The sequence below is a fragment of the Homarus americanus genome, unplaced genomic scaffold, assembly GCF_018991925.1.
Source record: "Homarus americanus isolate GMGI-L3 unplaced genomic scaffold, GMGI_Hamer_2.0 scaffold25827, whole genome shotgun sequence".
NCBI lineage: Eukaryota > Metazoa > Arthropoda > Malacostraca > Decapoda > Nephropidae > Homarus > Homarus americanus.
The window spans coordinates 3,427,643-3,443,324 of NW_024738300.1; the positions used below are offsets into that span (position 1 = coordinate 3,427,643).

The 15,682-nt window shown below is 40.2% G+C and overlaps 1 protein-coding gene across 1 annotated transcript in view; it reads right to left on the reverse strand.

The window, feature by feature from the left end:
* Nucleotides 1-3,450: 3,450 nt before the first annotated feature.
* The window catches only part of LOC121873931 (probable glutamate receptor), a 65,971-nt gene continuing 53,739 nt past the window's right edge, over nucleotides 3,451-15,682 (reverse strand). Inside the window, exons 5-12 of the mRNA XM_042377810.1 lie at nucleotides 14,990-15,213; nucleotides 6,535-6,663; nucleotides 5,875-6,033; nucleotides 5,669-5,759; nucleotides 5,153-5,453; nucleotides 4,503-4,720; nucleotides 3,894-4,074; nucleotides 3,451-3,587 (exon numbers count right to left, since the gene is read on the reverse strand). Of these exons, the coding sequence (XP_042233744.1) occupies nucleotides 3,451-3,587; nucleotides 3,894-4,074; nucleotides 4,503-4,720; nucleotides 5,153-5,453; nucleotides 5,669-5,759; nucleotides 5,875-6,033; nucleotides 6,535-6,663; nucleotides 14,990-15,213 (1,440 nt within the window). The remainder of the gene's footprint in view (nucleotides 3,588-3,893; nucleotides 4,075-4,502; nucleotides 4,721-5,152; nucleotides 5,454-5,668; nucleotides 5,760-5,874; nucleotides 6,034-6,534; nucleotides 6,664-14,989; nucleotides 15,214-15,682) is intronic.

Here is a 15,682-nt window from a genome sequence, read left to right on the forward strand (position 1 = left end):
CCTCCACTAGGAAACCAAAGAAACCTACCCCTGACAGACCATACCATTACACTGAAGTTCCACGGATATGGTATGACCTCCCGTCTTTACTGCTCTCCAACGTCACCTCCCTAGCTAACAAGTTTGACGAGCTGGCAACCACAGTCAGGTCAGCCGCCGCTAGCGTCGTTGCCATATGTGAGGCTTGGCAAATTGTGCCTGAAACGTGTCATATTGAGGGATATCAACTCTTTCATCACCTTCGTTCACATAGATGCGGAGGGGACATTGCCCTCTTCCGTCAAAATGACCTACGCCCGTCACACCTGGATGTTCAAGTCCCAGCAGATGTGGAAGCATTATGGATATGTGTTGTGCCACGGGCCCACCCGCGGCACACTGCTTCCATCATAATCTGTGTGTCATACCATCCGCCTCGCTCACCCACCAGAGACACTCTTATCAATCATCTCATTACCACCGCAGACCAAGTTAGTATTATGCGGGGATTATAATGAAATTGACAACACTGATATCCAGAGCCAGCTGTCACTATCACAAGTTGTGAACGTCCCCACACACGGTTAAAATACCCTTGACTTTTTCTTAACCTACTTAGCGGACCAGTACCAATCACCTCAACCAGTGCCTCATATCGGGTGTAGCACATACCTATCAGTGCTCTGGTCCCCAGCTGCCACTCCCACTCAAGTACAGAGACCCTACACCAAGACCTACATGCCGATTACTGACTCTGCAGTGCGTCTCTTCGGGCAGTGGATAGTTCACCATCCCTGAACTGAAGTACTTAGTGTGGATGACGTGGACACCAAATGGATAAAATATACCAACACCACCACGGAAGCTCACCACCACTTCTTCCCCGAGAAGTCCGTCAGATCTCACCCAGCTGATTTGCCCTGGATCACACCTCGGATCAAAAGACTTATGCAAAAGAGAGACAGAGCCTTTTATCTCAATGACCACAACCGCTGCAGGTCCCTTCGCAATCGAGTTATCCGCGAAATACGCACTGCAAGGAAGTCTCACTACCCAACCAAATTGCAACACCTGAAGCAGACCAACACCAGTCAGTGGTATGATAAGCTTAAAGAACTCTGTGGACTAAACAATAAGACACACCCCCTCCCCTTCCTTTGCCATCTCACTAATGTTGATGCAGCTGAGCAATCAAATAACCATTTCGCTACTATATGCCAGACGCTCCCCCGGCTTGACACAACCAATCTCCCTGCTTATCAACCAGCCCCCTTTCCCACTGACTTAGTAGAAGAATTTGAAGTAGGAAAACGTCTGGACAAACGAAAGTTAAAACGCTCGACCAACCCCATTGTCTTACCAATGAAACTCTTCAAGGGGTTTTCCCCAGAGCTTGCTAAACCCCTCTGCTCAATCATCAATGCTTCCCTCAGTCAAACCAGATGCCCAGCTGACAGGAAGACTTCTTATGTGTCACCAATACCCAAGTCAACCAGCCCACAATCCTTAAATCAGCTACGACCCATTGTAATCACCCCAATACCCAGCTTGATCTGTGAAAGTTTTGTGTTCGACTGGGCTTATATTGATATTGCAGGAGCCGCAGATCCTCAGCAATTTGGTAATATGCAAAACTTCCTCCAGCACTCTCTGTCTTGTCAGTTTTTTCGACTACATATACCGCCATCTGGAGAAACGAAAATCGCCTGTAGCTGTCGCCTTCATTGACTGCACTAAGGCATTCGACCTAGTCGACCACAATTTAATCATCAACAAAGCTATGGACCTCGGGTTTTAAAGAAGTCTTATACCATGGCTTACAGACTTCCTCAGTAACCGACGCCAAGCTGTACGCTTCCGAGGGGCTGTCTCCACCTTTCAGTCACTCACCTGTGGAGTCCCCCAAGGCACCAAGCTGGGACTACTATGCTTCCTTATGCTTATAAATGATGCCCTAAGAGAAACCCCTGTTCCCTGGAAATATGTCGACGACTCCACCATTGATATCAGCGTCAAAAATTCTGCTCCCGACTATACCGCCCTTCAGGATTTATTGAACAGTCTCCAAAACTGGGCCACCAACAACCACGTCACCATCAACCAGACCAAGACCATGGTTATGCATATCAACCTCTCCTTCGACGTTGTCCCACCCCCTTCCAGTACTTTAGGTCCCAACACACTCCAGGTTGTAGATTCCACTAAGCTCCTCGGCATCACCATAGACAACAAAATAAATTGGAAACCACACGTCAGTGAAGTTATCAAATCCTCCAGTTTCCGTCTCCACCTCCTCCGCCAACTCAAGTCCCTCGGAGTTACTGCACCCGAGCTCCTCAGTGTTTACTCAACATTCATACTTCACAAGCTCACCTATGCCTCCCCTACCTGGCCTTCCTCCCTAAATGCCACACAACGTAAACACCTAGAAAAAGTGCAAAAGAGGGCATGCAAAATTATTCTCTCCCCTTCCTACTCTACATATCAAGAACCGCTCAATACACTGGCCCTCTAGGCTCTCACTGACCATCACCACGACCTCATCTGCAAATTTGATGAGAAGCTTCTGCACCATCCTCGACACCGGCTCCTACTACCACCTGAGATCCCTCGCCCAAAAATTGTTGTTCGACACCACAACCGCATCCAGTCCATACGAGCACGAACTGATCACTATAAAAAAAGCCTAGTCCTAACCATTGTAAAAATTATCAATAACTTGTAATCAACCAGTGTATTCACTCCCAGTCAATCTTACTTTTTGCACTATCACTATGTTGAAACGTCCTGTAGTCTGAGCTTCTCCCCACCTAGTTATTATATATCATATTTGTATCACTTATGTGACTTGTATATTACTTGTAAATCAAGAGACCCATTCCCTAATTATGTAACTGTATATTTTCAGCCTTCCGGCTGGCATGCTCTTTCAATAAAACATTAATTATTATTATTATTATTATTATTATTATTATTATTATTATTATTATTATTATTATTATTATTATTATTATTATTATTATTATTATTATTATTATTATTATTATTATTACACACACACACACACACACACACACACACACACACACACACACACACACACACACACTCATTATTATCCTGACCTGTGTAAAACCACTGGAGTACCCTCAGTTCTATCACCTGAACTGTCTTGTCCAGCGTCACTTGTAGTCGGACACATACATATATCTACAGAATAATCCCTGTTGATGCAGAATATCAGCTCACTTCAACGTCATCGTATCTCACACAAGTTTATTCGAAAATAGAGTCGTTGATTTATTTCCAGATACTGGTACAAGAGGACAAGATACAACCTTTGTTGTTGAAGCCTCTTCCAAAATTCAATCGCATAGATTTTATGCCATAGAATATGGGCATAAAGACACATATACACGCGCTTACATATGCATAGCACAGAGCGTACACATCACAAAAGATTCTGAACGTTCACACTTTAATAACAGGATAAAATACGTTACAGTACCTCTTCTGCATAGCGGGTATAATGGGATTGTCCTTCTGGCTGACAACGGAAGCTGAGAAGGGCAAGTATTTTTCTCGAGATGTGTAGAAATCACAACGACCTGTTAGGAATAGATTTCTATTTTCTTGATTTGTGGGATGAAAATTCCTTTGAAGAAGGTTTTCCAAATATTGTGAAATAACTAAAAATTTTAATGAACAGGCCCGATCCTTTGTAATTAGATAAATCTTTTTAAGGGTATAGGACGGCACATACTCGTAACTCAAACTTACAACACCTAATGGAATATATCCAAAAAGCAAATCATTGACTACAGCAGCCTGAAGTATACGACCCTTAGCGGGCTAATAAAAGCGACGGACAAATGTGGAACTTAGGTGAATATTCAAATAAGAGATAACATAACCTGTTCGTGTGTAGTCTTTAGCCATGAGATTCCTCATTAAGACGCCAACGCCGAAGAGGATGTGATGTCCTTCCCTCACCAGGGTGTCCACCAGACGCGGGTACTCGGCTTGTGTCCGGTACATCAAGCGGTCTTCATATTTTAGATTTGCCACCTCATATAATATGCCGGATTTCACAATCTAAAATATCAGAGACAGTATTATCGCAAAAGCAAAATGTATAGTAAGAACAGAAATATGAATTGACATGCAGATCTGATCAGTTCAGATATAACTACCCTTTTTTTTTATAAAACTAAGTAAGTTATTTTTGTTTATAATATTACGTTACATACCAGCACAGTGATGCAATGTCTTGTTTTACCCTTTAAAACTAATGTTAAAAATACTTGAGTTCAGTTTGTAATTATGAAATTTTACTTGACATGTAGATTTGTTATTATATGTTTCCTATGATATAACATATTTAGGATTTTATTATTTATGTTATTTAGAGTTGACGGCAACATTTTAGTTAAATCGACATTTTTTCTTCCTAAGCCATCCTTGAATATAAATCCCATTGTCTTCAACAAATATCAAATGAATTAGACATTAGAAAGACGCACACGGAGATATTCCGCATTTATGGAGCTTCTCTGCCAGATCATTATTGGTGAGGGATCATCCAGCACATCACGGAAGCTCTGGTAAGGTTGAGGAATGTGCCTCACGGCCAGGAGGGCCATGAGGTTGCCGGCGTAGCTCCGTGTGAGCACCAGCGTCATCAACATCCACACCGCCACCATCATCCGTTTCCAATACCAGTCAGCAGGACACGAAACATCTAAATGGAGGAGGCCAAGTGAGATGAATCAAAAAGTTGAATATGAATGTGCAGTATTACCATTCCAGTTTCTTTTTAGTTTTTCCTTTTAAACGAGAGCAATTTTGATATGCAGTCACCCACAAAAGTCCGGTAACTTGTTTGAATATTCCGTATCCGAAACCGAGCTTTCGAACTACGACTGGCAGTATAATAACACATGGGTCGAAACTGTTTCGGGTTAAGTCCGGGGAGGTTACTGGATCTTTGTGGCCGACTTTACATAATATGAATACGTTGTACCTTCAATTTAAGTCTAACAACTATATCATATATACTTTATATAAAAAAATATTGGTGACAAAGTCAAAGCGTTTTCTGTTATACTGTAGATTCAGAATTAGTTTATATATCTGATTGCACCGTTTTTTAGTGTAAATATTGTAAACTTACCCTGTTGTAACAGAATGCGAATAGCGTCATAAGTATTCGATCCCAAAGTTCTCCCTATGGAAGCGTTGATCGAAAGGCATGAAGAACACAAGAACACCACCACAGGCAGGATCAATAGCGCCGTCAGGATGGCCACCCACACCAGCGGCGCCAGAGGCAGCAGAAAGCCCCATGGGTTCACCTCCGGTCGACCTAGTGCAGCTAAAATTACCGAACTGTCAAACCACAGAGGCCAAGCGAAGTCTACCGCCTCATTTCGAGTGGCAGTATGACTGATGGGACCTATAGAAATGTCTGCCTCCTGTGGAGATGTATAAACAAATGAAGTATTGTAATTATTACAAAGGTATTTTAGTGAATATGAGGATGTAATATACTGCTTATATGTGGAATATGATATAAAATTCATCACTAATGTGTTTCGATATAACATTCTTCATGCTTGGTATCCCATTACACTACACAGCTCACGACATCTATTAAGAATCCGTAGTCTACATTCTTTTCGAGGCTCACCTCTCTATTCACCATTCCCAGCATGCCCGTCCAAGATCCATCGTCTGCTTTCGTACCGAAAGTCCTGTCGCTAGGCATAACGTTTGTGTACCTGGGAACAAGAAATACAGTATGTAGGTGTTATCACTTTATATTGTATGTATTGAACAATCAATTCCGGTAAAAAAAATTATATGCATGAATGTGTAACATAATTCGATTCTTACGTAAAATTGAGGCCCTCTGCCAGGTATTCAACCACGTTAGCGATGGGTCCGGTATGGACGAGTCGCTTTCCTTCTGCTGATGTTGGCTCTTCAATCAAAAAGGCATTGTGGATTGCCATTGGTATCACAGACACGACCAGATTGGGGGCTTGTGCAAATCTGGTATGCAATGGATATTTTGTAACGATAAAAATGTAGTCTAGTTATGAAGTACTGGTGCGTTCATTTGTTAAGATATATAAATGTCATAGCATATCAATGTTTTCTTGAATTGTAGAGCGTCAGACTTCTAATTAATGTATAATTTATTCGATGGAAACAAACAGAAGACACATAAGAAAATTAAGACTAAACTTGAAAAAAAAAGAGATTTTGGGCAAATACTTCTTACTTTGGTGTTATCTTCTTTTTAGTTTGCAAAATATGAATATGTCCCGACCAAGAAGTGTCTAACATTGTGCATTGGACAATTTCAACTCGAATATGCAGAATTAAACTCTTATCATTGGAAAAGAATAAATTTTATAGGACAGGTAAAATATAAAATGATCAGCACAATAATTTATGCTTGAGGTAAGACTTGGAGTAAATACAAAAACCATTAGATGGAAAATTAAGGACATATTTTGCATATTGAAATTATAAAGTAAGTATTCTTACCTTGAAAACTTTTCGGGGAAGAGCTGAAGGTAGGGGGTGAGCGCGAGACCACGGTGGGGCGTCCATGAGGCAACCATCGACGCCTTGGCGTCCAGGGGACTGTAGGGCAGGTGGACATACACGCTGCCCCTACATTTTTTGTTTTAATTAAATTAAAATTTTTCTGCCTATCGACCAGTATATGAATAATTTAATTCTTCAATAAATGTCAGTTTTAATATTTTACCTCACATTGAGTTAGTTGTTACTTTATGAAGCAGTATTACATGTTTATGTACCAATTGGTTGAATTATGACTACCTTTAATTTACTCTGTGGGAGACGGGTGAGCTTCAGTTAGCAGTTGTATGTAATGTAACAAGGTTAATGTTGCAATAATTCCATACTTATCAACTTACTTGTCGCTCGGCCGGATTGTCTGTTCTTTGTCACCGTGTTATGAACTTTATTGACCAGTGTTAGTGCAGGAGGAAACCGGAGTACCCCGAGGACATCCGTGATGTTTGATGAGGGTCCCCCCCGGATATAGTAACACCCTTCCCACATCTCATCAGGCAAGGACACGAACCTAGGTCATAGTTAAGAGTGATACTCCAGCTACTGTTACACCACCACCAATAGACATCTAGAGTAGTGTAAACTGATGAAAAATGATCAGTGACGGAAGGTAGATGTGTGAGAGGTGGGGTGTGCCATCCTCCGAGTTCGCTGGGAAGACAAGAGAACAAATGCCAGTATTCTTGCTGACACCAACTGTAGGAGCATCGAGGCTACCATTACTCTTGGACGACTACGCTGGACTGGCCATGTCACCCGCTTGGACGACAGTACACTGCCAAAGTAGCTACTTTACAGTCACCTAACGAATAGCAAACGTAACGCTGGCGGGCAACTGAAAAGATATAAGGATACAGTAATCGTAAGACAAACCTGAAAAAGTGCCAAATCGACCCCCTCTCCTGGGAAACGATTACTCCATACCGTAACGCTTGGGGGTTCACCACACAGGAAAGTGTCAATACTTTCGAGTTATCCCGAATGCATAACAAGGCAGACAAGCGCCAATGCCGGAAAGATGCTGCCGCCGCCCTTCCCGTACTAGATGTAGCCCCCCCCCCACATGTTCAACATCTGTGATCCACCCTGCCGGTCCCACATTGGCCTCTTTAGTCACCTTAGAACTCACCAATGTAGTTGACATCCTTAATAACTCATATCATTGTATCAGAGCTGGATGATCGTTATACTTGATTCCGAGTGACAGCAGAGTAGTTGTGCTAAGTGACCATACTCCCGCGCAATGGTCGAGGTGGGTAACAGGCTGGGATGGGGTGGCGAGAGAGAGAACACGGCTAGGGAGAGGTCTACCCATACAGCTACATGACGCCAAACAAGTTATACAGTGACTATTCTACTTACTTCATAGTAAAATGCGATACACGCAATGGAGATAAATAAAGCATTACACCTGAGGGAGAAGTAAGGTACAAGTGTAAAGTTTTTCACTCACCCCTTCATTCCAGTGTAAAGTCCAGGGTTGATTCTGGAGTCTCCCAAAATTTACCATGGGGTATGTTTCTGGAAGCTACTTTAAGGTAGATTCAGAGAATTCCAAGAATCGACTCCAAACAATTCACCATTGACTACTTTCCAATCCACTGAATAGAACTGGGAAATCACTAATTGATGTTTTCAAGATAGAGGATTATTTACTGCGCTAGTTTGAAAAAAAAGTTAAATGATAATACTTGTAAACACAGGCAATTTATCTTCTTCTATTTAACTATACAGACATTTCTACGGATCATAAATGCAACATAATGTAAATTATTTCTATGCATTCTGATATTCTTGATGACTGAGACAGAACGCCAATAACAGTGCCGAAATGATCAGCGATGTTGGTGAGATGTAGGACGTGATCAGATGTAGGTTGAGGAGTAATTGATGCTGGGTGCACAAGTACTTAGAAGAACCGGCCACGCGTGACAAAGAAAACATTGTCAGTGCCCAGTAAATTAGCAGTAGTCATTATTCACACATCTGTACTGTAGTTCACGTGCCAGTGGTTTTTATACTACTGCCGTGATACATTGAGACAGGCAGTCCTTTAATTTCTCACTGATGGCATCACTCATATGATGGACGACCATGTCAAATAGAGCTAAGTAGGAGTTTTCTGATTCTCTCAGACGTGTGACTCACTACTTGAAAATCGCAGATGCCATCACCCTTAGTGCTGTAGACTCGCCTTGTAGTTAGGGCATCTGTGTAAAGTAGGAAATCTACCTCCCGTATTGCTAAAAATTGTCAATGTTGATAAATTATCAAGACTGAGCAGATGCCTAACCTAACCTAACCTGGACATTGACCCAGTTGTTCCTAGATTAGATATTAGGACCAAACATCACAGCATAATATCTTCATAAGATCGTACACTACATGACGAATCTGCGGTGGCCCTATATCCAAAAATCTTCATTAGGACACGCCCTAACTGTGTGCCAAAGCTCATGTGTTTATCATCATGTGCCGGACTACAGAGCTCCAGCTTACAACACGTGCGGTGTATTCTGGGGCTGTTCTACAGTAAACACACGGTCTATAGAATATAAGGTTTGCTCACGCATCAAAGAAAACGAAACCTCTTGGAGCACATAACGCCACTGTGGACGAGATCCCATATTAAACGAGACTAAATTTTAGCCTCACTAATCGCCATTACTATTTAGATTCTGCCCCCAAAAAAGCAATGTCTATTTATACTGTAACAATGTGTAAATTACTTTTCAATGTGACCAGGAAAATAAAAGTGGGATGCATAAATAGCTTTCATTACATTTTAACAGAAGTGATTTACTCATATGGTTTTATTTGGTATAATATTTAGATTTCACTAATTTACTTATTTAGCGATTTTGTTGTCGAGAATCATTAATGCTTGTGTTGAGAATGTGTATTCTAAAAAAAAACATACGACATCGTACAAAATACGTAATGGCATCATTAGGGAGCTGCACATATTGTGATATGTTCGAAATCAATGTTTTTATTACTCCTTTCTACTATCGCTAGAAACGAGGTTAAATTATTTAAAGTCACTGAGATCATCTATTAGTTTTCTACATATGCTTATTAAAATTGTTCTCAGCTCAATTGTACTAACTCCATTTCCTCACTATTTGTTCTAGCTAAGCATACGTTCAAAGGAGCACATAATACCCTATTTATAACATATTAGCCAAGGTCTTATAGTCTAGGGAAATTAGGGAAAAATAAGGGTCAACCCACAACAAATTGCAGTTGTAATGAAACCAGTATTATTTAACTCATAAATATGTCTGAAATAACATATGAAAATTATAATTAAATCCACGTATGGGAACATTGCCAACTCTGCATTATTCCAAAATGGCTGCCATTATAATATCTTATTCCAAATAGAAATTGGATAATTAATTGCAATACTTGATTAACATTGTGTTTTTCTAGGTTGTTTGAAGATGTTATAAATGGACATAATTTAAATTTTGTTTTATAATATAAATGTGTCATTCAGTATTAATAAAGAACTAAACCAAAATTGACACGTACAGTAGACTATATAATTATGTATTGTTCACCTAAACCCAAACTGTGAGAATATTAAAGAAACTTATCAGTCATTTGCTTAACAAAATATCAAAATGCCTCACTGTAGAAAACTATGAACTGTATAAAGCACAATAATGTACCATAACATGATAATTAGGGCCACCATATAAAATTGAATCATAATAATAATTATGTGTATACAATAAGTAGGTGAGAAAATCTTAGGAGTTGATTATTCATTCATCAACATCCTCATCATCTGACTGTGACATATTAATACAAACACCTCTGCAGTGGTCACAGCCTGAGGAGCAATCGAGTCCATTCTTGCAGCATGTACAGTTTCGTTCAAGATTCTTTGAACACTGCTGGAGAAGCTAGCTACTCAAGGCCGTTTGTTTACTATAGTACGTAGTAAAAAATATGAATAAATGTAAAAGTGATAAGTGATTTGTTACTTAATTCCCCGTTGCTTAATTTAATGGTTGGGCTTTGTTTATTCGTATAATATTATACTACGTACTATAGTAAACAAACGGCCTTGAGTTGCCAGCTGTCTCCAGGAGTGTTCGAAGAATCATGAACGAGACTGTACACTGTCTAGTATTACATCTAGCTTTGTAGTTACATCTGACTACTTCAAGCAAATATGTGGGACCTGGAAGAAATTTGTCACCTTATCTGTACCATCCCCAATCTTCTGGTGACATACTAGTTGCTTTACCCTTCCACTCCTTAACTTGCAAATATACACGTAAACTGTGATATGCTGCAATAGCTGATGAAGGTGGGATCACTTCAGGTTGCACATATTAGTGTACTACTGCCTACCCTTTGGTAGAATTGCTCTAACCTAAGAAAATTCAATGTGTAACATTGGAGACCTTTGTAGATTTGAACTAATGCACTTTTCCCATTTTTAATAGTTTCTACCTGTGTACTGTCACGTTTAGAGAACACCTGTGCTTGCCCCAGGAATACCTTATTTGTGTGAATTAACTTGAGACCTATCTTCTTGCCCACACCATAAAGAAGACGTGCTGTCACACCCTAGGATAGCATGCACAAACAAAATGTTACCACAGACTTTTGAAACAAGCATTGTTCGCATTACTTCCATATTCCAGCATCTTGGGTCTCTTTTGCTGCCTTGACGAGGTTCAGGTCTGAAATATATCGATGGAGTTTATGTTGTCATACGTCATCACAACACAATTAGAATATCTGTGTCATCAGCAACCATGATTGTAGGCTTAGTAGGAGTCTTGTGAGCAGTAGCAATGGCATTCTGAACAATAACCAAGTCAGCATCAGCTTTGGCATGTTTAACACAACAACCTGATTGAGTCAAATGATCAACTAGCAGGTAGATGAAGTTCTGTTTATTGACTACTGTACATTGTAGAGGAAATCCACTTTCTTCCCTTGGAGCACCGTGGAACCAGATACTTTTACACTAGCATTAACATACTTCATGCCTCGTCTTAGGTGAGGCACATCTTTAGTTGATGGATCATTAGGATATCCGTCAAATACGACTACGGCTCTGCTATAATGAGATGAGACATACCTTGTGTAGGCTTGACAGAGATCATGATCATCATATATCATTCCCTGGCTTCACCTCAATCTATGGAGCAATGCACCTTCATCCAGTATATACTGGACATCACTTGATGGAGTAGGCATATCATGAGGCATCATCTTCCACAGTACATTAGCCAATGCTGAGTTTGTTGCGGTCTTGGCATTATCCTGTTCTCAAAGAGTGCGGGTGGATAACTGCAGAGTTCATATTCAAGTGCTTCGGCAAGATTGCCGTTTTGTGAGACTACAGTAACAAGTCTCTGGAACAAGAGCCAGGGATCAATGATGATATCACCATCTTTGATTTTTACAGCATTTTTGCTGCTGAGAGGCATCACTTGTTCTGTACGTTAGAAAAAGTGTTGTGTTACATTTTTCACAATCATGTTTGAAGGACTTTATTACCAACATCTGATGCTTGATCAGCATTAACGGACTCATTTGCTGACACCTCAGTAACCAAACTGTACAGTTCATGGTTATCTGTGAAAGGATTCCTTGAAATCAAGAAGCGAACCATCTTGTGAGTATCAGACACATCCCTTGTCATTCTGGTATTTCATGTGTCGATGTGTCGCTAGCTAGTTTCAAAGGTGACTGCAGACATCTCTTGCATTGCTAAGTTTACTTCAGATGTGACGTCGTTTGAAAGCAGCCATACCAGACGTTGTGTCTCACCCATACCTCGCCCACGAGTCAGTCCACCTGTTGACTTGAGGCTTCGTATCAATACTTGTTCTGTGCCAAGGTAGGGGAGATAACCCAGCACAGAACCTATCTGATCTTCTGACCGCATGGAATCCTTGTAGGAAATGTTGATAGACTCTTGGTTGCTCTTCCTCTAGATGATCAAATTCCTGCAGATACTGAAAAAGTGATATGGTGTAATGTTTATGACCAGAAGCTGTTACGAATGGCAGCATCTTTCGCATCACATCCAATTTCCTGTGCTTTCAGCCCTGATGAATGCTTGGAGGATAAAAATCATTTCTAAGTACTGTAACCAAAGCTTGGAGGTCCGTGATTTTGTTAAATCTTCTTTGATCATATCAAGCTGATTCTGTATCTGTTCCAATGTGGCCGATTTCTCTACATCTTCCAGTGTGATTATTCCATCCATAAGGTCATCATAAAGTTTCTGGGCTTTATTCAATGTGTCTGGAAGAGCTTGCTTTTCCCAACAAGAAATGGCGAGTTCTATGATGTATAATTCTTATAATATATCTGAAAATGAAAACGTGTCAACCTTTCAACACAAACAAATGTTGATAAAATCTGCCTCCACCAGGTATAACTCGGTTATTTGATGGCCATTTGGAATTCATGCATTTCGGACAGTGTTCCCATTTTTTTTATTCAGTTATACTTTTACTATTTTATTTGAGTCATGTGTTCAAGTTGAATAACGTTAAAATAACTACTATTGCAATTTGTTCTGGGTCTTTCATTATTTTCCCTAGTCTATTAGGTACTAGTAAACCTTTGCACTATAGCCTAACCTAATTAATTACATACAGTAATTTAATATTTATAGTCTGCAATAGGGTTATAACGCCAATCAACAATACAGTGTGAGAGCTTGTCTTAGAGGACGAGAGGTTCTGCTACATCCACACCCATTGATAACCAGTTGATGTAAAAATAAGCACATGAAAATTATGACTGCAAACATGATATTAATTCGTTACTTTCCCGCTAGGCAGCTTACACTTCCCTCCAACATCCAACGACAAAGTGTTCTTGTCTAATGATAATGATATTTTAAAAACTTGTGAATGAAGGAAGTAAAACTGACACTCTTTTAAAAGGAGCGTTCTGTATTGTATTGCGCTGCTTCTCTGAAGTATATAAAAATTATTTTAAATTGTTTTGGGGGGTGCGTTTCATTTCGGACACGCAGTAGGCTACATTGTGTTATAACACTCCTGGTTTTACGTTGTAACTGAAATAATATAGGCTTAGCTTTTGAACATGGCTGTTGTGCTTTTGGTATTGCTCCATTCTTAATTTTTACACGTCTTCTTGGTACTGATAGTCCAAGGAGTTTATATTTCATGTTTTACTCAAACGTACTGGCCTCAAAATGCAAGCTACATATTTGGGCATTTTCATCATTTATAAAGTCTTTCCTCTTACACAAGTGAATCCATCTTCTTTGCAATTCCTTATCCTTCGGAAAGCGATGGAAAGTTATATCATCCATGATTCTAATTTGTGATAAACACTCAAAAACTGAGCAAGTGCTCAGCATGTTTGTTATTATTGTTCAATTTGTACGGACACTATTTTGTGTCCTCAAGAGCTCTGAGAGGTTCCGTTTTCTTTGATGCTGAGAAGACCTTATATAAAGACCTTGAGTAAACCCTTGCGCATCTCTCGACGTTGCCTAGTTTAGCGTCTACATAAATTTGGACTTGACAGTGATTCTATCATCTCCTTTAAATTCATAGAATGTCTTTGCATATTTCATGCCAGCTGACGTGTACAATCGGAAATGATCGCTGTGTGATATCTACTCCTTAATTTACTCCCCAGTGGAAAAACATATAGAAATCACTGTTGTATAAAAAAAATAGAGCAATACTAATAATTACAAAACTAAAAATCTAGGTGGGTAATGAGTAACATTTATTACTGAGGGGGCAGATAGTAGAATTTCCCAGTATCTACCTCAGAAGGTTGATTATTTGTATACGCTGACGTATTATCTAAGGGTAGAGATTCTGAGGGTTAGGGGTAGATTTTGGGAACTCGCAAAATTGGCCCTGGGATAGAATCCAGAAACTAACCCGGGGTAGATTGTAGGCCTGTGAATCTACCCGGGTATATTCTGGAAAAGGGACAGATTTTCAGACCTTACACTGGCGCCCGTCAGTGCTCCCCATCACATCAGGAGTGTTATAGCTAATCTTCGAAACACCCTTATGCTGCAGTTGTCATGCGTGATGGTGTACTACACTAGGCACTACAGTTAACACAAAGGAACGGCAATCATTCTGCAATATAATATTGACCTCATAGTCGTGATATCCTTGTGAGGCAACACCATGATCACAGCCAACCCAGACAATAGTGATACTATTAGCCTAGAAAATTGTAGCATCTGCCAAATTTGTCGGAAAGACAAACCTCAGGTCTTATCCATAAGAATAATGATTGACTGTGTGTGCAGAAGCTCCGGGCTGGAAGAACCCAGAAGACTTTTAAGTTCGTGTGTGTGTCCACATGTTGGCTAAATTAGTTCATTATTCAGTGACAAATATGTTGTGGTTACCTTATAATTTCCGAGGTAGCATCCACAATGAGCAACATGGCATTCCTGCTCGACATCATCTTGTGTAGTAGTTGGAGCTCCGGGAGGGGCAGGCGAGTGACGACGAGGAGCCTTGTCGACCACACAAGGAGGCGGCCCTTGAGGGACCACTCAGCGAAGGCGGCAAGGAAGGCTGGGTCGTCGCTCACCACCACCACCGTCACGCACCATGACACCTGCCGCAGCTGGTGAGGTCAATATGGTAGAAGTTATGTGAGAGTGGCCTACTCACTAGGGTGTGTCATACGGAGGCGAATTTTTTTTTTGAGTTTGAAAAATCGGCCCATGGTATTAATGATGTAGTTCTATGTGCAGAATCATGTGATATCTTCAGATTTGAAAAGTTTTTATTTTTTGCTAGGTAAATTTTAAGTTGAAATCTTATGGAAATTCAGAATTCCCACCCTTTTACCAACACCACTAAATAGCTTATTTAAAGTAAAGTAAATGTATCAGGTTAATTTATTAGGATGAAAATGATCCAGAATAGTGAAACGAATGATCTTGACACATTTATTAAATTTAATATTCCTTTAGAAAACAAAATCATCAAATACAAAAACCGGTTTTACTACTACGACCCGGTGTTGCTGCACACCATAGAGAACATGTCTTTCTTGCTTCTGTTTCTACTCATCGCCTCCCTGCTGACCA